Here is a 24,338-nt window from a genome sequence, read left to right as displayed (position 1 = left end):
ACGCAAAGGGTGAGCGGTCACCGTAAGCTGTGCTAATGGAAGGTGACTCGGAAACCGAAGTTAGGGACTGGTGCACCAGCACCACTGAAGTGCACAAAGTTTCAAGCACCTGTACGCGTTTATTAATTGTCTCGAACATTGCCCGGCGCCAGGAGATACGACATGCTCTTATAGAACCGATATCAAAAAAGCAGCTTGTATTCTGCGTAGTACGCTTGTCTAGCTCTATCATGTTCTAGTTTATCGTATACTGTATTATTGGCTGTCATTGTGACGTATACAGTGGCACACACGTATTCACTACCCGGGTTCGAATCCCGGTGCCGGCTGTGCCGGTGCTGTCTGGGGTTTTCCCTGGGTTTTCCTCAGACGCTTTCAGACATATGTCGGCACAGTTCCCCTAGAAGTCGGCCCAGGACGCGTATTTCCCCAGGGCGTCAGTCGTGACGTTGCCCACATACGTGAGGCCGACAACGGCAAGCCCTTTCGCCACCACCACCACCACCACCACCACGTATTCACTAACTACCGACAAGTCTTCTGACCATTCCAAACGGGGCTGCACGCGCCACATACAACTACACAACCATTGTTCCACGATTACCAAATTTTGAATGTGACGAGTATTTTCGATATCAAACTGTTATCTATGGTTTGCATGGATCTTAGAAATGATCGTAGCTCGTTTTTTTTTTATCCTATAGTTTGCCCAGTCATGCTGTTCCCTACCAGTGCATATCGAGAGAGCTTATAGGGGGGACAGTTCTCATTCCACGTCGGAGGGCAACGGAACGATGGAGAGGATTGGAGTAGGTGCTCATTTGCCGGCCAGATCAACCACTTTGCGGCCCAGATGACGGCGCCCTCTGACGGCGAAGTTCATGCGCTCCTGATGCGCGCGGTTTCGGTTTCGGTTTCGATCCATTTCGTGGTGGTAGCGTACTATTTCCGACCATTCTGCCTGCCTGACGGCATGTTGCTCGGGGGAAGCGTCCTGGGCCGACTTCACCGGGAGCTGCGCCGCCATTTGTCTTAACGGGACGGTCGCATCCGTTCCAGTCGATTTCGAAACCATAGTGTCATTTAATTCCTCACGGACCACTGACCACGGTATCGAAAATATCCCGCGCGAAATACCGGTGTGGTTTCACTGTTATTCGACGGAATACGTGACAAGAGCAGGAGCCGGATGTTGAGAGTGCTCCGGAATTCCCTCTCTGGAAAAAAGGGAAAACGTCATTCTCTAACCGGCCAATTGATGACACACCTTTGAGAAAAGGAATGCAGCGTCCGTGCGGGCCTCTCATAGAGCAACGGTGCGGCTGGACGGCGCCTTTCCTCCTCCTCCCACCGCCCTCTCACTCCTCCGCTTACAGAGTGACGTTCGCCTATGGGTATTTCAACGTACTCGTTCGTTTTGGAATTTAAATAAAATGACTTCCAACGAGGTTTATCGAGGGGGATTTGTTGCTCCTTCGTCGGAACACCGTCAGAAATGACATAAATGGATCAAATTAAGAGGTTGTGGCTTCGAATCTATACCACGAGCCGTGTGGTCTGAGCCCGTTTTTTTTTTCCCCTGCGGTCACACTTTCCAAACGGCACAATACCCCTTGAAGTCCGCCCAAGACGCATAGTTACCCCTCCTCTGTCTCCCACTGTTCTACTACAGTTACATCGCGGTCTCAACACCTAATAAGAAAAAAAAAAAAACGAGGAAAAAGCCGAAATCCCCCCCCTCCCCGATTCGATTTGTTATGTACAGTGAACCCTCGTTAATATGACCCCCGATAATCTGACATACCCGCTTTACGACCATACTCCTTGGGAACAATGCAGTGAAACCTCTGCAAATCCCCTCCCGTTAGTATGACAATCCCGCATTATGACCAAAATTCTCGGAAACGACCATGGTCATAATAACGAGGGCTCACTGTATTCGTCCGTTTCATCCCAATGTACCCGCGCTGAACTACAGCGTCTGTGGGACCTTGGGACCTATGCGTTTGTGGGACCTTGTGGGAACTACAGCTCCTTGCGTTTTTGTATTGCCAACGTTTAATTAACTCGTTTTACGTTTATTTTATGCAGGACGAGAGAATAAACATGGCGGAAGAAACACAATTGGTTCACGCTCCATTTCTGGTGAGATTTTGTGTTTTGTGTCCGTGCTGTGAGAGAAAAACACTTTTTTCCCGCACGTGTATTGATAGTTTTATTATTATTATTATTATTTTTTTTTTTTAGCATTTTCTCGAAATATATATTACGAAGTGCTCTAGCCATTTCATTATGCGACGTTTCGAAATAAATAAATAAAATAAATTGTTAAAAAATTACAAAATATAAAATGACCAGATCTACCGTGAGAGATGGAGTAATAAAATCTTTCGTTAATTTATTACCGCGTAAAACGCGATATATTATAATAATTGATGCAAAATAGTTACGATAGAAATGAGAAATGATATGAGACAAACTTTCCTAAATAAATAAATGCTAAATGTATACGTATAATTTATTCTTTAGGAAAGTATCTTGAAAAATACCTTTTTAATGTTTTTTCTTTCCGGGACGAGTAATGAAATAAAGATAATAATAACCTAAAATAAAAATGTAATATAAATCCCCAGCACTTCCTGTACGGGTTCTAATGAGCAATAAGTGATGGTCGACACAAATCGAAATTGAAAATTCTGACCGAATTGGACAAAATGTCATTCTGTAGCACGAGGTGACTTTGTACTGCACCGACGTCAACAGATACCAGGCATTTAGAAACGCCAATCATTTCTGGAAAAAAATCCCATACACGTTTTTCTGTTTTTGGAATCAATGATGAATCAATGAGATGATTGTAATGTAAATATAGTGTGCATAATGTGATGTAAAATTACTGGGCTATATATATACCAAAAACCACGCTGTGATTTTTTACATTTTGTTGTTGTTGCCTGTACACGCATACAGGTTGTGACTACCATACTACGCTTCCTGTGCATTGAAGTACTACTTTGGAGCGTTTGGACTACCGCATGTTCAGATACTTCGTGACTGAAATTTGCAATAGTATTATGTGACCCAAAATATCATCCACGGGCATATCATCATCACCATCACTTGAAAACTAAAAATGAACTATTTTTCATTTCTATGCTCCATTTTTTAAAACTTATTTGATAATGATATCCCAAAGGGATACCCGAAATTACAAAATAATTTCGAAATATAAAATAAATGTGTGCAATGGAGTTGCTCGAAATTTATTTGCGCAACAGCACATCTTGCATTTCAAATAAAAGCAAACAGGCAAAACCAAGTAAAAACCGGCAGGTGAGTGCGTGAAGTTTGTCCGACCTTGAACGCCGTCAAGCCCAACGCGAACGATAAGAATCAGAAAAAGAAAGACTCAAAAGAAAAATCCCATTTCGCTGCAGGCAGGTATGACGCCACGAGGCAGCTGGCAACCATTCACCTCGGATATGACGTAGAGGAAGTTGCATACGCACCACGCGTTCTTGCGATGCTTGCGCTCGTTTGATTACTCATTGTTAGCTGAGATCTCGGAGGTGCGAAGTCCTTCTTCGAATTTTGTCACCGTTTGCCTGGTTGCTTCGTGGTGGCGGAGAATCGACACTGTTTCGTCTGCTGAGATCGTCTGCTAAGATGCTGCATCTGCTACGACGCTGCGTCGCTTCATGGCAACAGAGAATCCGTTGACACCATGGAGGACAAAGGAACAGCTCGTTTTCCTCAAGTGTTTACGGGTTTGTTTACTAGTACGCTGACTGTCCCATCGTGGACTTTAAAAGTCGGCAAACGCAAACCTGACCGTTAACCGTCTCCTGGTGTTAGCATCTGTGATAAAGCTGTGATACTTCGCTCTGAAGTGGACTGAACATCGATTCAAACATGATCAACTACAAGAAGTGTCTCGGTGTTCGCTCGACAATCTTACAACTGCTGCTCGCAGTCAGTTTGATACAGTTGGGTTCCAATCCGGACAGCAGTTCGACGCCTATGAACAGCGTCCGAAGTGTGCGAATGGGCGTTCATTCGGCGTTCGCACAGACCCAACCCCTGGCCAGCCCGATCTTCGTGCATCCAAAGAGTGTCGATAATTTTTACTCCGACCGAATTTTCGCCGAACTTCACGAACTGGGCCTGCCGTCGTTCTTAAGCCGAATAAGGACCCGAGTGTTTGCGTACTTGGCAGAAGATTCCGGACCACCGACTCCCGAAAAGACGTCGGACACTTCAACTGCGTCTGCAAATTTTGCAGTCGCCGATGATTCACAAGACAGTGGGTCACAAGATTCGCAATCATCGGTTGGGAACCTCACGCAAGAGGTACGGTTGGGAAATCCTTAGTTTTTTTCTGCGCTTCTACGATTTTTTTGTTTAACAAAAAATGTCTTGCGAAAGGTGCAGGGTTGTTTTGGTAACGCGCGTGTCTTGGCAGTTTTTGGAAGCAGACCATGTAAACAAGCAGACCGAGCGAATGTGTTGGTTGCAGGCCCTAATTTTCTTTTGTTTCAAGGTCTCCTGGCAATTCAGCGTAATTGTTTGACGCACACGACTGAGACCCCAATAACAATGCTACGAGGAAAACTGCATAAAGCGCGAGGATTTTCCGGGAGCCGAGTAGAAATCAAAGCAGACGACAGAAGCAGAATATGGCCCGAGTTGGTAGTTCTTAGTGGAGCTTCACCCTAAAATGTAGTAACCATAGTACTTGTAGGATGTACAATCTCCCATCAATGAGTGCTAAGCGCAGGTCTGATAAGCGAAGACGGAAGTTAAATGGGCACAATGGACTGGGTGGAGCTGCGATAGTGAGATATGGGAAAGAACGCACTTTGAAGGAAGCTGTCATGTCATACAGTGTTGCCATAGCATGTGTATTAAGTATCTTGCAAATGCTACAGTAATTCTTTCAAAATTTTCTGGTTCGTCAGATGTCCAGTTTTGCAACCCACACCTGACTGTTCTGTTTAATAATTTGTGTTGTCGCCGTATGTATTAACAACACGTAGTGAGCATATAGACGTGACGTTTCTAACAGATGTCTCTGCATCAAACTGTCTCTTCTTAAAAAATATCTCTAAATTCGATACACACACACACACAAGCAGTCCTGCGAGGAAGTTGTTGAGGAGGCTACTGTTTAGTGTTTTTTTTTTTCCCTCTATTGCTTTCCTCAAGGAAGTTCCGCACTATAAGGCTGATCTCCTTGGTCTATTACGTCCCCCCCCCCCCCCCCGTAAAGGGCTCAAGGTCAGACCTGTCTTATACCCTTCGAAGTAACACCGATTAGAAAGGAGTTTGACAGACCTTTCCTTGTTTGCGTTGCTTTCAACAATTGTGTTATCAGTTGATTGATAATTTAATAATACTGTACAATTAATGCTTGTCAGTGGCAAAAACTTAAATGGTTTCTGTTCACGGCATGTTTATTTTGAGCCAGCGTTTAGTAGGGGTAGGGCTCTGCGAATAGTCGTTTTAAAACTGAAGTTTCAGTTTACAGCTGAACCATGTGTTTACCATGTGGTGAGCTTTCGGCTCACGATAAACTCTTGCGTTGTCTCGCGACCTCAATTAGCCGCAAATTAGCGCGAATTATCCTGTGACTAATTGATCTCACCCCATTGTTTTCTGACCATAAGCACAGGCTGCTTTACTCGTTATCGGCCCGAAGAAATTATGCACGAAGAAACTCGGTAAATAAAGTAAAGCTATAAAGATATTGGTTAATTCGAATTAACTTACTAATCGAACGAATTAACTTTTTTCACGAAAATTAATAAGCGATACCCGAATGACTAAAGCATCGCGAGAAAGATCCAAACGCAACATCGAGATGCGCCACCTGTGGTAATTAGCAAAAATTTGCTGTGCATCTTGAAAAAAACGTAAGGTTTATGTAAAGCATTCACGTAAGTAGCTATACAGGAACTTTTGTAACACAATGAGGGTGGGGTGGTTCGTAAAAGAGTGGCCAAGAATATTGATCCGAGGTCTCCCCGTAGCAGACGACGTTTATGGAGCCAATGCCAAGGCCGCCTGTCAGGACGATCTGTTGGCAGCGGCACAGCTGACATTGCTTGCTCTCTTAGCCGTCTTTTCGCATTCATTTGGCAACGGTGAGGTAATCTAGCTAATTATAAAGATGGGTTTCACTTCTTCGAACGCAAGGCGGGAGTTGGAACAAATTTAGGCTAGCGGGACTTTGACCCGCGGTCCCCCAAAACCGAAACTCTTTGTCTTCGCGAGATGTGCCGTGATGGCTCTGCTACGCGACGTCTCCTTCTCGAGTTTCAAAGTTTTCTTAGTGTGGGTTTTCGTGTTGAGAAACTTGGCCGGATCTTGGAAGTTCGCCCACGATCGGGTATTTTGACGTTCGGGGTTGCCTAGCGTCAGTAGGTGACGGCCAGTGAACCGCTGTTTGTGTAATCGGTCGGATTCCGTTGAGCGACGTTACGTCATGCCGGTGGGACGGTTGTCACGGGACTTTGCACACTTTAATGCCGTGAAGACGCGGGCACGGTGGAATTACAATGTACGCGGCGAACATTGCAGACGGGGTTGTTCTTGTTTGTTGTTTTTTCTGTCGCCGTCATCCGTGTCGTCTGCTTTGAAAACAATGGCGGAAATTTGTGCTGCGCTCGACTTTGCTGCAAACTAATTGTAAGTGACACCTTTCTTTTTTATCTTTTTTTTTTCATGCGCAATTATGTAGGAGATCGATCTGTGTTTTATCGATCTTTGTTTGGCTGCTCATTGCGCAACTGGCAATTCGCAGTCTCGTAAACATGTGTTCACTGCATAACACCGATTATTGTGGGAGAAGCATGCTTTTAAGGGTACATTTCCTCCGTCCGCGCTTTGTACCATGTACCCCGCGATTGCTTCCCAAATTGTGCATTTATTTGCAGGTTAGTTTGCAAACTATTTTTCCTTTTTGACTATACAGTCTGTCAGATGTTAATTCACGCAAACAACCTCATTAGAGTTGCTCGTGCGGATACCCAGTAAAGGTCGCTGGTACTTTTTAACTCTTTTTGTGACAGACTTTGACTTTGTGACACCCCCGTACCATTTCGAGTGTAATTCATATACACATATATGGAACGGTGCTGCGATTCCATATAATAGGTTATGTATCTGTAACATAATTATTGCCACAATGATTTCTTTTGCGGGGTCAGATCCACCTCCTGCGTCAGCTGGTCTTGTTTAGATTGATTTGTCTTAGTTTGTGTACCCTTGAGTTTCACAAAACCGGCCTTGCACGCCACTAACGGTGTCAGAATTTTCTAAGATTAGAGGGCAGCTTAAGAACGGGAGATTAGGGAGGCGCGATTTGATAGGGAAAGGGGGACAGAGTTGCGAGGGAGAGGGAATACCTGGAAAGTTTGAAAAAGTTGTGCTCGTCAATAAAGAGGTCGTTGCTAGTGTGCTCAGTGTGTGTGTGTTGTCATTCTTTCTGTTCTTAGCGCTTTTTCATCGAGGTGCCTCCGCGAAGAATGTGCAATACCCAGTGCCGAAATTTTGGCACAGTTTAGGAACCCTCGGGGTGTGCAAAATATTCCATGTACCGGCCACACTCTCTGCTCACGATCGTAGTGGCCTTGCTATGGAAAACTAACGAGCATTATTTATTAATAGATTTATGTATATATTATATTAGATGGTGTGTGGTCAATAGAAGTCCTGGCCTTTTACGCTGTCAGTAGAGACGGACATTCTCTGGAAAGCGTTGTTCACTAGGTGTTGACTGTCACAGAAACGTGGCTCGATTCAACAACATTTTACAACATTCCACTACATTATCCTTGCAGGACATGGACCTAATCGAAATCCTATGGAAACAGGATGAGGACCTCGGTGTGTCGAGAGACAGGTTCGATTTCCGCCTGGCAGCCGAAAAAAAGCAGGACACGCAGGTCAAGGGGGAGTCTACAGTAAGCAGACGCTATATTTGTCATATTCAGCATATTCATCTATTTGAACTTACATTTAAACAGGCAACACCTGAAAGCAGTCTCGGGTAGCAACTATGATACGTGTAACTAGTTACTTTTCTTCAAAAGTAACTTCTCACTTAAATGGTTACTGTTTTTGGTTAAAGTAACCGTATAATAAAAGGTAACCGTAAAGTTACTTCAATGTGGTCACCGTAGCTGTGACTAGCTACATTTCAAAAACAGTAACTGTAACACAGTTACTGTTTTTCAGTAACTTACCCATGACTGCCTGAAAGGTGCTGAAAAAAGTGATTTCCGTTTCATCATGTGTCGCCACTTTGTGTGTTTCTTTTTTACTGTATCATTTTCCGAAAATTATCGATACACTTCCGAGCTCTAGGTGATGCAGTAGGGTGAAGTGTGAAAGTGCATATGTAGACTAAAACACATGTTTTCAAAGTCAGTATAATTTTTGAGTCCAGTGCCCTCTGTGTTACACATTTTCTATTGAGATTACAAAAGCACATTATAAATGCTGTATAGTAGTGTGTAAAAGTTGGTACAAATATCTTGTTTTGCAATTGAAGCGCTTTACATTTGCGGAGGAAGAACAAGGGGGTTGCACAAATTAATCGTTGTCAAATTCAATTACAAATTTTAAACAAACTAAATATGATATTGAACTTCATACTGTTTCTATGTTGCAGTGCAAAGGATCCCAATATAATTAACTTATAGTACAGCGACCTTTGCTGGTGTTGCACCAGATAACATCAAATCAAATCAAATTAGCTTACAGTGTATTACATGAAAGCTTGTGTATACCCAAGCAGCACAACATCTTCGCCCAATATTGGACCGACATTGGTAATACTGGCCCAATATTGGTCCCATATTGGACCAAGATGTTGTGCTGCTTGTGTATATTAAAGAAGGCTTCACTGTTGGATTTCCTGCGTATCGTTTAGCTTCGAAACTAAATTTTAAAAGTGTCCGTTAATGTCAGTTGGTCAGTGCTTCTTTTTTTCTATCACCTTTAATCATTTCTCGTTCAGCAAGACTGTTATTTTTGTGGTTCTGTAGTATACTTTCGTTAACACGTTTGGTAGGTACGACACAGTACAAGTTTTCACTCTCTCTCCGTTGCAGACGTCCTTCAAGTTGTGACGGGAATTTTTATTTTTGTTTTTCTTTCTTTAGGACGGAGCCTTTGCTCCGACGGATGACAAGCCCAGCCCTTCTGACCTGGAGGTTCCCACGGAGGAGGCCAATCCGTGGGAAGGATTTGAATACCGCATTGACTCCGAAACTGGTAAGGAGGTCCTTTTTTTTTTTTTTTTTTTAACGTATTTCATAGCCAGAGGAGTGTTCTGAGGAGAGGAGTGAGAGGAGGAGGACGAACGTGAACTTCTGATGCACATATTTGCAGAGTTGCTTCTTTGACTCTTTTTCATAAAATCGATCTGTTAAGTTGTGCCGATTGTTCTCCCCCACGGTTTGGTCATGCATGCCAGTGATGGCCAGTAGTTAAAAATTAGTTATCCACTACATGTAGAAATGTAGTGGCAACTACTAGTTAAACTACTATTTCGACTAGTTCCGATTTTGCCGCAAGCTTTACGGCACGATTGCGCTTCCGACTTTTACCTCGAGCTACTTGTTTGATGAGAACGGAGGTGCAGAGCAATTGTGCCGTGCATGTGTACTAAATCTTCACTTCTATCACCGCTTGCGATTCATATTTAGGTGTCCAAGAACACTATAGAATAGGATTGGTGTCGATGGACAACGTTACGTAGTTATAGATGTAGTTAAAATACATTGCAGTAGTTAAAGAAGTAGTTTTAACTGCCTCCTCCGAAAAGTAGTTGAACTACTAGTTAAACTACTCCATCACGAAGTAGTTAGTAGTTATTTTTAAACTACTGTAGAAGTAGTTAGTGGCCATCACTGGTGCATGCTAAGTAAAACAGCCATTTTGTAAGTATGTACAAATATTTTCTAAAGTCATTCTTGCCAAGATAAAATAGCTGAAACCCCAGTGCCAGGACAAATAAAAAATAGACACAACACTGAGCACTGCACTCCAATCGAATTTTTACGCATTTTATTACATTTTATTACGCAAACTACCTATTTGTACCGTTATCCTCACCCTCGGCAGAAACTCCCAGAAACAGGTGTTCAACCTTGGGTCCTACGTTTTTCTTGGCTTGCATAAGTGACGTTGTACATATACACGGAGCTTCTTGTACAATAATAAAGGAGGGAGTGTTGGCAGCAGAACCAAAGTGTTTAATGTCAGAAAGAAGTAATAAGTAGAAGCTCATAACAAACACGGGTGGGGATCAGAGCTATCTTATTAAACATTAGGTCACCCGATGACATGTATAACCCTTCGCCCCCCTTGTGTGGCATGTCAATGTAAGCTCCTTTCTTCTCAAACTTCAAAACTTCTCCTTTCTTTGCGCTCAAACTACGAGCCGTCAAAAAAGAGGCGGAGCCAAGGGCTCATTTGCACGGATTTTTGGCGAATTTATTTTGGCAATTGCCATTGCATTATGAGTGGGATTATGTGCTATACTGAGTGAAATGACGACGGGGAACCCATTCCCGCAAAGAAAACGTTAGGTTGCCTCGGGAAATTTCGGAGTTCAATTCAAGAAATTAACTTTCTGTCAATTGAAATGAAATAAAAATGTTACAATTAAGCCACAGTTAAAATAAGCCACAGTTAGCGAGTTAAAGTAACTTAGCTACTTTGCAGTTACTTTTTAATAAATAAAATCTGAGTAAATAAACTCTTACATAAATATGGCACTGCCTTGAGTAGCTTTCACTGCCAGTGATAACTAATTATTACTAGAGACCGGACGTTCAGGGGGAGAAAAGAAAAGACTTTAGAAAACAGAAAGGTTGAGGTGAGGCGAGGAAAATTTTCAGAAAAAAGATTGGGGCCAAGTGAGGAAATTCTTTAGAGAAAGATTGAGGTGAGGTGAGGAGAAATCTCCGCTGGCAGAAATTGAAGTGAGAGCAAAGATCGTGAGCGCATTTTCCATTGGCATTTGTGAAAAGATCAAGTAGAGTTATGGTCACCATTCAGAACGCACAGAACAAAGCCACACGGTGGTCATGCTTCTGAGTTGCTTCGAATTTACGGTCACTTGGCAAAGCATTGTGTTCATGTGGCCATGATTCAGAGCACGAGTGGTACAGGAAGATTTACCGCACAATTCTTTACTCATAGACGTCTTTCTGCATGTTGATTTGATGCCGTCAACAGCCACAATTTGGGCCATTATCATGTCTGGCACTTAATTTGTTACAAAGGTACGGTTAACATTAAAGGGGCACTAAAGTGAAAAAACAACTTGCTCTCAAATGAAAGACCGTGGTTAAATTAGTATACAGTCAACCTTCAATTTATGAATTCCCTCGTTTTATGAACACGAGCACGGGGAACCAAACTTTTTCCGTTCATTTTTCCCTCGTTTTATGAACCTCGATATTCGAATAATGAACAGAATTTCTGGGAACCAACTAGGAGTTGCCCAGCGTTTTTGCCCTCAATTTATCAACGGATCGTTCCGAGGTCAACAGAAACCTTCAAAGGGATAATTCCGTGGTCTTATGAATGACGCCTGAACGGACAAAACGTTTTCCAGGTATTGCACCCTCGGTTCTTAAACCCTCGAAATCCGAACAACAAACGGGTTTTCCAGGGTCGCACAATTTGCGACCAAGTGTTCCTGACCTCAGTTGATGAATAAGGTGGTCGCTGTCACCCGGACATTAATAAACGGAGGTTAAAAATCCTGGAGGAAATCCGAGACCAGTCCAGTGCGAATGTGGTGACATCTCTTATTTCCAAGATTGACACAGTGGAAGGCATGGTCAAAAGCAAAATTACACGATATATGGCATTATAAACACAATCCCAACTCGGATATACTGTTGTATTTGCTCGATAGTAGTCAGTTAACTGAATTTTCGATTTATGAATCCCTCGATTTATGAACGACTTTTCGGGGAACCGAGGGTGTTCATAAATCGAGGGTTGACTGTATATTCAAACAGAATTAGTTCACAAAACGCTACCAATTAAAAAAAAGAAAGTGAAAACAGAGCCGTCTATGGCGTCAACGAATGGGATCGCCAGAAGGCAAAGAATGGCATTTTTCGACACCGATTCGCCGATTTGTAGCCCGCAACGGTTCTTGCGAATGAACGGGACCTTATCTTCCCCTGTTGTTTCATTCCTATCAGTATCTGTTTCCTGATTGGAATGAAACAACAGGGGAGGACACAGAGACAAAAGGACCTGTTGGCAAGGTTGGCCAGGTTCTCAGAAAGCGGAGTGACAATCAGGATATAAACTGCCAAGTTAGGCTTTCTAGTCTTCTCTCCTTCTCAAGAGGCAATGGCAGGGCTTCCATAGGGCCTCGAAACACTTAAAAACCCTTAAACCTGAAAGTCCATATTTCTTAAGGCCGTGAAAGCCCTTGAATTTGAGGCCACCCTTGAAAACCCTTTGAATTCGGGGAGTATTTCTTCGCGACAACTAGCATTTAAGGAACAATGCCACGCAAGTGTCCCCTTTGTCTGCTTCTTGAACTAGCCGTCGAGTACGAATGTGTCCACACATTAGACCGAATATAGGCTGGCGTTGCTCTTCCTCTGGCCACACTGAGAAAACTCGGAGCACGTCCAATACTGCCCGACGGCATTTCTTCTAAATGTCGTCTGGCAGCTGTTCCTACAACACCCGACCTTACCGGCAGCTAGTGGCATTGCTGCGAAGTGCACAAGTTAAAGCGACCGAACATGTCCAGAAAGCGTGCCTTCCAAACGTCCTGGCAAAGTCCGAGGGCTGTCATCACCGGATGTCGCGTGCAATGTAAAAAGATGTAGCAGCTATTTTGCTTCAGTATTCTCTAATTCTGTTACGTTTCCTGTATCGGTAGCGCGTACAGGACCAGTTGTGTGGGACCTCGAAAAAAACCTCGAAAAATTGGTCGTCAAATTGTCCGTACGAACCCAGTGAATGGGGAATGACCTACCAGTTAATGTTTTTTGTGCTTCTGGAGGGAAGAAAAAGGCTGGCCTAATTTACGGATTCCCTAATTCCCTAATTAGTCGCTAATGATGCAGCAGATTAATTCCATTCCTTTTTGTATTACTGCCAAGGTAGCCAAATCTTTCAGTGTTGACTCTTTGCTTGTCAACCCAGCACAACAAGTTAGTTATGATACACGCGACAGGGAAGCTGGTGGGGGAAATAATCACCAATCTGTCGAGCAACAGTGATCTATGTTCCGAACCGGCTTGCTTGCTCATGGTGGCTACGTAGCCGGCTTCTTTCGTTTTGGACACAGTGTTACGCGCATGCAACGTAGTTTTGCCGCCGTACTTGACGAGCAGTGCGCGGTTGGTGGCGACACAGTGTTGCCCGTAATTTTCAATTTTCATTTTCTAAAATACTATAAGCACAATTGGGACGAAAATTGTGGCACAAGGGTACTGAGGGCTCAGGCTGTCAAATAGATCAATTTTCTGATTCAGATTCAGATTCAATTTGTCTAATTCAGATTCAATTTGTCCAATAGAGTCTGCAAAGCCTCACATCAAAGTTGCCACTTATTTCAAGTTGTTGTTGTCGTGGGCTGTCCGTGTAACCCTTAGTTTGTTCAGCACAGCAGTGTTGCCACACTTGGCTGCTTTCCGACTTTTTGTGGCTTAGAAATTTAGGCATGGCAACTTGGCTATTTTCTGGCTACCTTGTGGATATACTTGTTGGCGGCAGGTCTCCGGCTGGTCTCCGTCCGAAAGCTTGTTTAAAAAAAAAATAAATTACTTGAATGTCTCAGTCTGTTTAAATACTTATCTGATTTGAACACTTGGCTAGGAAAAATCAATCCATGAAACCACTGCTGCGGCCTCGCTCACGATTGTACGTAGTTGCCTCGTGATGCAAAGCCACGAGCTATCATCAGCTTTTCCTTTGATTTGGCCGCTACTGATGGCTACACGTGGCTACACATGGCTGCTCATGGCTAGTGATGTTTCACATGGAGACTAAAGCAACGTATCCACACACGTATCCCCGTTCCTTGCCGTCTCATTCTTTCCGAACCTGTCACGTAGTTGAAGACCCGACCAAAGATTTAAAGTAGCACAGAAGTCATTTTTAACACCCAGTTTTCTTCCTATAAAACTGTTAAGTTTACCAGTAAGATGCACCGTGCGAAGTAATTTACACCACAGAGTCATAATTATCGCGGAAATTGAATTTAAAATACGCTGCAAAAAGCGACCGTGCGCAACGGTGGTGAAGAGCAGTACCAGCCTGTGATCTGCCTGGAACCTCGCGCTGACGCTATAAGGAGAACGCTCGCTGATTGGCCTAGAGAAATGTTGTCTGCTACTCCGCTGTCGTCTGCTACTCCGCTGTTCGGGGTTCTGATAAAGCCTTTCTCCTTGCTCGGTAATGCTTCGGCCGCTCCTTCTATCCCCAGTTCTCCGGGAAAACTTGCAAAACAGGTTTACGGCGGCAAAGGGACAATGCGCTGACCCCCACTGACCGACAAACCAGAACGAGTCTCCTTATGCCGTCATCGGTGACGTGCCATCATACCTCCTCATCCTCGTTATAGCTGGAGTGGCGAGTTAAGGGTGAAGGCGCGGAGCTACGTTTATGCGAGTTTTTTTCTGGGAAACAAATTGCACACGTCAAAACCTTTCGCGCTATTCAGTATAATGACGCACACACTTTCATCAGATGTCTTAATCTGAATTTTTTTTGGATGGCCCTCTGTGCTCCTTTAACTACTGATACGTTGATGTGTATTACACGTGTAATAGTACAAATGACGCGTCCGCCCCCGTGGCGACCATAAATGATTCCTGCGGAGCTCCTTCCACATAACCCGATGCCTGCACATCTCCGGTGACGGGCGTGGGAACGTGGAAAATTTGAACATGGAAAATTGGCTACTTCTAGCTACTTTCCCAGGGCACGGTGGTGGTTTTTACGGATTTTAACTTGGCAACCCTGCCTTTGCAGTACGACTCTTTACACAAAAAATGACTTGAGAACCACATCTCAGATTCCGGAACGAACCTACCTTTCGAACACGAAACAGGTTCGTGACTCTAGCTCATTATCCCCTTACATCAGAGTATTGTAAACACCAGTGATGGCCAGTAGTTGACTACATGTAGTTAAACTACTAGTTAAACTACCTGATTGTAGTTAAAAAGTAGTTATCAACTACTTGCAGAAATGTAGTGGCAACTACTAGTTGAAACTACTATTTCGAGTAGTTAACTACAGTAGTTAGGTTACTGCAGGTGCCAACTACTTCCGATTTTGCCGCAAGCTTTACGGCACGATTGTGCTTCCGACTTTTACCTTGAGCTACTTGTTTGATGAGAACGGAGGTGCAGAACAATTGCGCCGTTCATGTGTACTAAATCTTCACTTTTATCGCTGCTTGCGATTCATATTTAGGTGTCCAAGAACACTATAGAATGCGATTGGTGATGATGGATAACGTTAAGTAGTTATAGATGTAGTTAAAATACATTGCGGTAGTTAAAGAAGTACTTTTAACTACCTCCCCTGAAAAGTAGTTGAACTACTAGTTAAACTACTCCATCGCGAAGTAGTTAGTAGTTATAGTTAAACTACTGTAGAAGTAGTTAGTGGCCATCACTGGTAAACACCACATCGTTGTATCTACGCTATCGACAGTGATGCAAGTGTGTACGGTTTAATTGCATTGAATTGAAAGGTGCCAGTTGGAGCAAAGGCAATGTTTAACTGTCTCATTCACCACAACGTTATAAGTGTACGGCTTGGCGCGACGTCCTCAGCACGTCTGCAGCACGGGGCTTATATGTCTTTACTCGAGCACGTTTGTGTACCTTCCTGCAGGAGAGCACGTTCTGGGAGCGGACGTCGAGAAGGAGAAAGAGGCGTCAGGGGGAAACTGGCCCCAGATCAGTGATGAGGACACAGCCTTCAGTCTTCCAGAAGAGGACAGGGATGCCCTCTTTGCGGAGCTCGATAGGATCTTCGAGGGAAGTTCGCCTCAGGTGAGTCCCTTTTTTGTCTGTCGAAAGGACAACCGAAATCATTTAATGCCTCTGTCAGACGGGCACATATAACGGCCCTTAAAGTTACGGCATTAAGGAATGGCCGTAAGTTACGTACGGCCCTAAGCTCTGGGGTGTTGCCAGATGGTATCCGCGAAGGCATTTTGTCGACGATGTCCGTGTCGATAAATGAGTCTGTGAACGTTGAATGCAATGTAGCGAAATCACGCTTTTTTCTTACTGAAAGTACATGAAAACAACGTTTTGTTGGTATTTTCAAAATACAGCAGCAAAACTATATTTGCTTTTAAGTGCTTTGGATGTTTTTTTTTTTTTTTGTTTTTTTTCGTCTGACTTTTTGGATGCAGACGACACGGTGCGATGCCGCGTGCAGTGGTTCGAGGGTGTAACTACAAACGTACCACTTGTACAGATGGGATAAAAAGCGAAGCAAAGGGCAAAAACGCCAGAAAAACACGAAAAAAAAAAAAAGAAAGATGACAATGTTGCGTCGGGTAAAAAGCATTTTATTTCGAATTGAATTAAACATGCTAAATCCTGGTTATGGTGTGCTCGGTAACGAGGCTTGGGCAGTTTCGATGGAATGCCGTTGCCCTTCTAACTCAGTTTCGTCGCAAAGGCCTTATTGCTGACCATCTGTCAGGAAGTTAACGACAGTATGTGTTTACGGCCGTGACCGTTAAGGCCGTACATGTGCCCGTCTGACTGGGGTATAAGTAAAAGGAAAGACAGACAACATACAAACTGCCAAACCTAGTGTGTTTCGCCCAGCACAAGTGGAAATTTTTTGCAAGTGGAACCACCTTCGGGTAGTTTATGAAACTTTTCCCACTTTGGAGAACCACTTGAGAACATCCACTTTAGGGAAGACCACTTGCAAGTGGTTCCACCTCAGTAGCCCACTTATAGTCAGCCATAGACAGGGTGTCGAACCGAAACGTTTTTCGTTCCGGTTTTCGTTCCGGTTACATCATAAACGATCCGGTACCGGTTCTGCTCTGGAGCAAAAAAATAACGGTTCATACCGGTTTTTAACCGGTTCCGCTTCTCCTGGCAATATTCATCCCCACAAAAAAAATCAATGTTACAAAATGTAAACCCGTTCATTCCGCATACATGCTATTTAATATTAATAGACAGCTGTGAAATTGGTAGCTCCTGGTTTCAGTTGAGGAGGGTTTGCGGGGATCAAATTAAAACGAACACTACGGCACATTGCTAGAGAGTCACATGTACCTCTAAGTCTGTGTGCGTGCGCGAACGATAAACCATTACAAAGGGAGCCTAAGGGTCACAGTATACCGACATACATTCCACCGTAACCGTAACCCTCGTATAGTATCCATGACATGACTTCAGAGCACACGACGTCTGTTTCATTCGCCTATCCGTAGTCCAAACCGGCAAAGTTTTTTCTTGGACGGAAAACCGTTAAATATATTTTTCGGTTTCTCTCCTGAGCGAAAAAAACGCATACGGTTTCGATTCCGTTCCGGTTCGCACCAAAATAGCGTTTTTTTTTTCGGTTTTCGGTTCCGGTTTTCGGTTCGCTCCGACACCCTGGCCATAGACACATAGTATTTAACAGCATAGCGCTTTTATTTCTGATTTTTGCACTCGCAGCTGGTTTTCAAGCAACGTAAAGCAGCACGCAAGTACAAAGACAGAAATAGATACTAAATGGGTTGCGACAATTCACCTCGAGCTGTCGCGGATAAATGTCGAATGCAGTTATTTGCACCGACGTGATCCAGTATTCCAAGTTTTACAGCAAAGGGGGTAACAGACGCACAGAACACTGGCATCGGGGTTGCAGATTGGGATCACCCATTCCATTCCAATTCCATTCCTCGGAGTGAAAAAGTATGGTCAATTCCCACTCCTGGAATGGCTTGGCAACCCCATTCCATTCCTTTAATTCAACCAATAAAAGAATTAGGACCGGTAACCGTACTAGCTAGCCCAGCGGTGCTATAGAGGAGATTGACGTTACCAAGCACGGAAAAAGCACAAAGACAAGGTTATTTCGCCCTACTCCTCCTCTCCCTCTTCATTGGCATCATCATTACATGAGTTTTCCGCTAAGGTAACTGGTGCAAGTGATGTGGGGTTGCTGGCCTCACACTAGTGAAGCCAAAACCTCTATTTTATTTGTTCTTAAAGGGACTATCGCATCCGGGAACGTATGTATGATACCGATAGGATAATGTTCGTCACCGTTTCAGAGTCACCCTTGCCAAATTTCTCTTCCGAAAACAGCTTAAATATTAAGTAATCGAGTTTTAAAGGTCCGCATTCCATCTGCAGCCAACACGATGATGACGTAAGCCAGGCACACGAATAGGAGCGCAGCGCAGGCGATTGTCTCCGAGATCGTCTGCTTGGCGTTCGCATCGCACTGTACTAAGTGAAAAGTCCTCGGTAAATACGCTGGCTTTCGCTTACCAGTGTGAGTGCAGACGTAACCATGTTACGTGAAACAAGGCGTTACGCTCCTGACTGTACGAACACGTTCCACACTGACCAGAAACAACGTTCCGCGAGCCGGTAACAGAGAAGACGCCGTTCCCTAGCATTCCGCCTCGCTCGCCCGCCCGGCCGCCTGTCTGTTGGTTGCCAAGGCTACCAAGGTCCCTCCGGCCGCCCCGTGATTGGTATTCTCCATATCAAAGGGCGCGCAGTGATTGGCCTCGTCCGTGTGACGTTTCCGCAGAGGGAACCCCGGAATGCGTCGTCTGCTGTTGCGAAGTTTTATGTCAAACTACGCAGGAACAACGCTGCCAATTCGCGTCGGGTTTTCGGCGTTATTATCAGCGATGAACGCGGAGTAAAACGGCGCTACAGTTTCGGAATCGACTGAGATGGATGCGATAGTCCCTTTAAAACCAAACCAAACCACCGCCCTTGACAGTGTGGCACCCAGACCGTTACACTCAAATTCCATTCCGCCTGCAAAAAAATTGCCCAATTCCATTCCCATTCCATTCCCAGGACAGTTTCCGCCATTCCATTCCAATTCCATTTCGGACTCTGATAAATCTGGAATGATTCCGGAATCATTCCAACCCCGGAGTGCCAACTCCGCAACCCCGACTGGCATCAAGAATGTCGAAGCTCGTGAAGTTTCAGTATTCCCTACTGTAACCTTATTTAAACGGCGGCGGTTCACACAAAAGCCTACGGGCAGAGCTACCACGGTACGGACAGGTGTACCTTGTTCACTATTCAGACGAGTTCCCGGTCGCAAATGAGCCACCGGAAGCGTTTCCAGCCAATGAGGAAGCACGAGGGAGGTCACACGCTTACAGACGACCAATGAGAGTGACCGGAGCTCTGATGTTAGAGCCTGACAGGTACATGTATTCAAGGGCTTAATCTTGCCAAGAATGATACATAGAAAAACATTTTCTTCCTTCAATATCTCTAGTGTGCAATACAGTTGGTGCATGAAGCCACGGACCACGCCCGTCAAAATGCCGAAACCCTTTAACGTGACATGTCACAACCCTTTAACATGACATGTCACAACCCTTTAACGTGACATGCCACCACGAACCCTTGAAGCAAACTTAAAATATGAAATTATTCACGAAACGCTTCTAATAGAGTGCATGGCGGCAACCCATAAAAGTGTATCAGTTACGCTGTGCACATGCACATTTCTTACATAGACTTGTATTCTCAAGTCACTTCAATTGTAGTAAAGCTCACGGTCTAGTAAGTTTAGAATAAACGAGCCTCGGAAAAATTTTTTTACCTGCGCCCAGTGTTGGGCACTGTTGCCAACACAGGGAATGTTTTTATTGGTCGCCACCAGGGGATAAGCCGGTGGCTTAGCTTTCCTAAGGAAACAAGAATGTTCCTTGCAACAAAACTTGAAACGTTACAAAGTTTAAGGAACTCGGTACCAGGGCGTCGAACCCAAAAAAATACGTGTTCGGTCCGCGTTTGGGTTCGCGTTGCTTGGATTTCGTTCCGGTTCGGCCACGCCAAAAATCGAACCGGTTTGTGAACCGGTCGGAATTTACAAACCGCTCATAAGGACAACTGCGCTTGAACGCGTTAAAAAAGATGCTGAAACCATACTTACTATCCATCCTCGTTTGACTGCTAGGTGAAAATTTACAAAAAAAAATTACGTATTTACGAAAAAATTTACGAAATCCACGATATGGAGACCAAAGTGTCCTCGTTTGGGGATTGAGGCACCTGAACTCTTATGCTGACTTCTTTTATGTCCGAACCGTTTCATTGCGAACTGGTTACCGCTATTATTTTTTTCGGTTCTGCTCCGGTTCGGGTTCAACTGCGTCATGAAAATTACGGTTCGGGTTTGGCTCCGGCAAAAATAACTGTTCGGGTACGGTTTTCGGTTCGGGTTCGGTTCGACACCCTGCTTGGTACACCCAATAATGGATCTTTGGGATCTGGTTAACTGCTCTTGCAGTGTCTTCCTTCCTTCTTGCAATCATTTTCTTATTGAGGCCAGCCCACAGTACCTTAGGCTTTCTGTGGAGGCAAAAAAAGGACAGTAAGGGAAAATCGCTTCGGAACTGAATGCTTACTAACTTTTAGCATAAAGCGTTTATGCAAAAGGCATTCGTTTCACCCCACTTTATAAAACTGGCATTAAAAATTTATTCTTAAATTTTTTTATAAAAATAAAATAAAAACTAAATTACTAAAATTAAAATTTAATTATTAAAAATAATTTTTAATAAAAATAAAGTAAAAATTAAAATTTAATTGTTAAAAATAAAATTTTTATAAAAATTAAATTAAAAACTGGCATTATATTGATTGATTGCTACATCATCAGGGGCCCTTCAGAATATTATATTATAGAATGGTACGCAGTTGGTACGTGGTATTAGCGATGTAAACCAGCGGTGAAAAGACGCTGACGAGGAATGAGGAACATCACGCACGCTGGATTGCTAACAGTTGGTGACCAAAACTGAACAGAAAAGGTTGCACTCCTGTCTTATTATCTTGTCTCTGTTTGTCACAAGGAATTCTAGATGGACAGACGTCCACAAAACCCCATACTGCCATCACAAAAATATAGGCGATGAAATCTCTCGATAAAGCGACCAGGACGGGAAGGAATGCAGGTGAAAACAAGTGCACTACAATAAACACCACAGCTGAAAGCAGGGTTGCGGAATGGGGCCACCAATTCCATTTCAATTCCATTACGAGAAATGGAGATTTGTGATAATTCCATTCCTTTCAGTTCCTCGGAATGAAAATGTATGGCCAACTGCCACTCCTGGAATGGGCTTGGCAACCCCGTTCCATTGAGTAGCGTATAAACGTTCGAAAGATCAAGCAAAAAGAAGATTGCTTGCTTCCGCGTGCGAGATGCAGTTGTTCAGGTGAAGAATGCTGGCCGGTGCGATATCTTGTCTACACCGGTTCCCGAGCGTGAGAAAATGAACGGACACGAAAATGAACGAAAACACGCACAGGAAAATGAAGGAACTCAGCAAACGGCAGTCCACACGCGCAGAGTTCCTGTGACTACCACGGAGTGGCAGCACTAATGGTGGCGCCCATTCCTTGAATCGCGTTTTTGTCTAAACAGGACACTCAAACACAGAGCTGTGTTTGAGACTCCTTCCCCCCACCCCCCACCCCCATTTGTTTTTGAATCTATTTTTGTTTCCGATGTAACTCGAGTAGAAAGCGCTTCTCGCCTTCATTTCCGTTAGAGAAAACATAGTGTTGAAACCCCGTCTCATCTGTCGAGCTGTCCCATAGAGTTACTTTCAGCCGGCGAAAAATAGCCAGATTAGCGGAAATGACGTCATAACTCTGCGGCGAAAATTAGCCAGAGTAACCAGCGAGTGACAACTCTTCTCTAACTCTGCTCTGAAGAAGGGTATATAGCCGTCGTTCTGACGTCACACACGAGCTTGCAGACGACGATGCGTCGTCTGCTACCAACCGTCCTGTTGACAGACAACACCGGTGGTGTTCAATTTCGAAATGTAGGACTGGGTTAAAAACTGTCGGGCATTTTCAGAACCTGCCGGAGTGCACGCATCTGCGTTAAGTTGTTAAACGGAGTGTCTGCCAGCGCTTCCACAACGTCTCGCCCGTCAGGCCAGTCCGCCATTTTGAGCGCAGAGTAACTCTAGCCGTTCGAAAATTACGGTCAAAGGTGGCTACTCTGGAGTCACGTGATGACAAAGGCTCTGACGTCGTTGTCCAACTCCTGGCTACTCGGGTTGAATAAGAAGACGCACCCTCTACTTCACGAATCACGTGCCCGGGGTCCACATTACGACACGACGTTTCAGCAGTGTTGCCACATCTACAGATTTGTATGGAAATCTACAGATTTCCGGCAATATCTACAGATTTACAGATTATTTTTGAAATCTACAGATTTTTGACTCCTTGATGAAAACAAATTTGAGAATGAAATACACGAACATACACGAAGATCGTTACCATGCTCAGGCTCGTTTTGATGGATTTCATGCACCAGCCAGCCTGCGTTTACGCTATGTTGTCATATCTTCGGACAATCGTTAAAAAAGTTGTGACGAGAAGCCCGATTCACCATGTTCAACTCTGGGGTGAAAAAACAAAAAACAATGAATTTTTGATTTCATGTTTGCTTCGTGGTGTGTCGGTATATGACTGTCAGTATATAATCTTTGATATTTTGTATCACTCGAGGCTGTTTGCACTTAATTACACGATGTAGTTACTAATCATCATGGTTAGATCGCTTATGTATTGATTTGTCTGATGATGATACTTGGTCTTTTCTTATGCCTCCACTGGAAACATCTCACGCAGTGGCCGACGCATTGGCAGCGGCCATGGCACCGACAATCAGGTGGTGGTAGTGGTGGTGTGCTAATTCAGAGTGATCTGCCTGACGGCTTGTTGCTCGGTTCTTCCCAGACACTACAGCCGGCACCAGGATTTGAACCCGGGAGAGTCATTCCATCCTGCACAGCTCCCCAATATAACTTTGCCATCACATATTTCCATTGTTTCGATTCGAAGAGCAAAATACTAAATGTCAGACGACGAAACGCACTGAATCGTGGCCTAAAAACGGTGTTAATTAAGCAAATTGTATGTTTTATTGCAATCTACAGATTTTTACGGAAATCTCCATACTTTTTAACAAGTGATCTCCATACTTTTCCTCCGACTGGTGTGGCAACACTGCGTTTCAGTTTTTTTTTTTTTCTGAAGGCGTGCAGAACAGAGCCCTCACGCGCGCTCTGTAGTTGGCCTGTACTCTTCGTTCTTTCGCAGGAGCTCATTTCATTCGTTGCAGAACACGCCGCAACGAAAGATTAAAAAAATAAGAAAAAAAAAACTGTGGTCACCTCAGTGCTCCTCTAAAGGGGTTAAGGAGAAGACTGACGTCATTTTTATGCAGTATCCTGTTGTGACGGTCGCCGTAAATTCTTCAAAAGAAAACAGCAGCTAGGTGGTGAACACCCTTCTCAAAGAGAAATTCAAATAGAAGCCTCAGATCGGCCGGAAGCGATTGTTCTTCTACAAGGAACAGAAGAGGAACAATCTAAGTTGGAAATATCGACAATTGAGCCTCTGGATTTCATCTATACTCTATCCGGATCGCTAGATGTTTCATTCTTCTGGGCTTCGCGAAGACGAGTGCCTGCCTCATGGAAAAGTCGGGAACACTTATTGCAAATTTAGGGCTTGTTGGTAGGATATCACGCTAAAACCAAAGACGAGAAGATGAACAACACACACACCAGTGCCGTGTATGCCAAAGGGAGTCTGGCCATTAGGAGGAGCCTAAATTAGACGCTCGACCTGTCAATCAAACTTAGGCGCATTTTATTGGTTACCGTTTTCCATGGGAGCTGCCATGACACCAAATTTTCTCCAAGATGGAGGATGGTGCTTGGAACGGCGAAGCGGAGATTTCGTGACAAAAAATTTTCACGGACTACTTTAATTTCATACTGTGAGTATATATCCTCATGTACGCATCTGCAAAATCAGCTTCAACTTTCGCTCCGCCATCATTATTTACGCGAAAATGGGATGTTTCGTCGCTAACGTTAGGCCTAGTTAAGATCGTGATACCAGGAAAATAGCAATAAGGACGACCTTCATACGTAGGATTTTGCATTATATAATTGCATTTATTTATACATACATCTTTGCTTCTTTTTGATTCAGTGTACTTACATTACGTGATATAAAACTTCATACCGGCTGTCGTCTGCTACGAAGAAGCGGTTGTAC

General features: G+C 44.0%; 1 protein-coding gene across 3 annotated transcripts in view; it reads left to right on the top strand.

Annotated features, from left to right (window-relative positions):
- LOC135386335 (endoplasmic reticulum membrane sensor NFE2L1-like) overlaps positions 1-24,338 on the top strand; it is a 70,064-nt gene that overhangs the window by 12,249 nt on the left and 33,477 nt on the right. The window contains exons 2-5 of one of the 3 annotated variants that reach the window (XM_064616183.1): positions 2,092-2,145; positions 7,842-7,964; positions 9,168-9,279; positions 15,904-16,064. In XM_064616183.1, coding sequence (XP_064472253.1) covers positions 2,107-2,145; positions 7,842-7,964; positions 9,168-9,279; positions 15,904-16,064 — 435 coding nt within the window. In that variant the 5' untranslated portion in view covers positions 2,092-2,106. Of the gene's footprint in view, positions 1-2,091; positions 2,146-3,536; positions 4,351-7,841; positions 7,965-9,167; positions 9,280-15,903; positions 16,065-24,338 lie in introns of those variants that run through there. The other 2 variants (XM_064616182.1, XM_064616184.1) reach the window with 2 other exon arrangements.

Source organism: Ornithodoros turicata, chromosome 2, assembly GCF_037126465.1.
Source record: "Ornithodoros turicata isolate Travis chromosome 2, ASM3712646v1, whole genome shotgun sequence".
Taxonomy (NCBI): Eukaryota; Metazoa; Arthropoda; class Arachnida; order Ixodida; family Argasidae; genus Ornithodoros; species Ornithodoros turicata.
The sequence above is the reverse complement of the archived record's forward strand: the minus strand, read 5'-3'. Positions and strand labels throughout refer to the sequence as shown.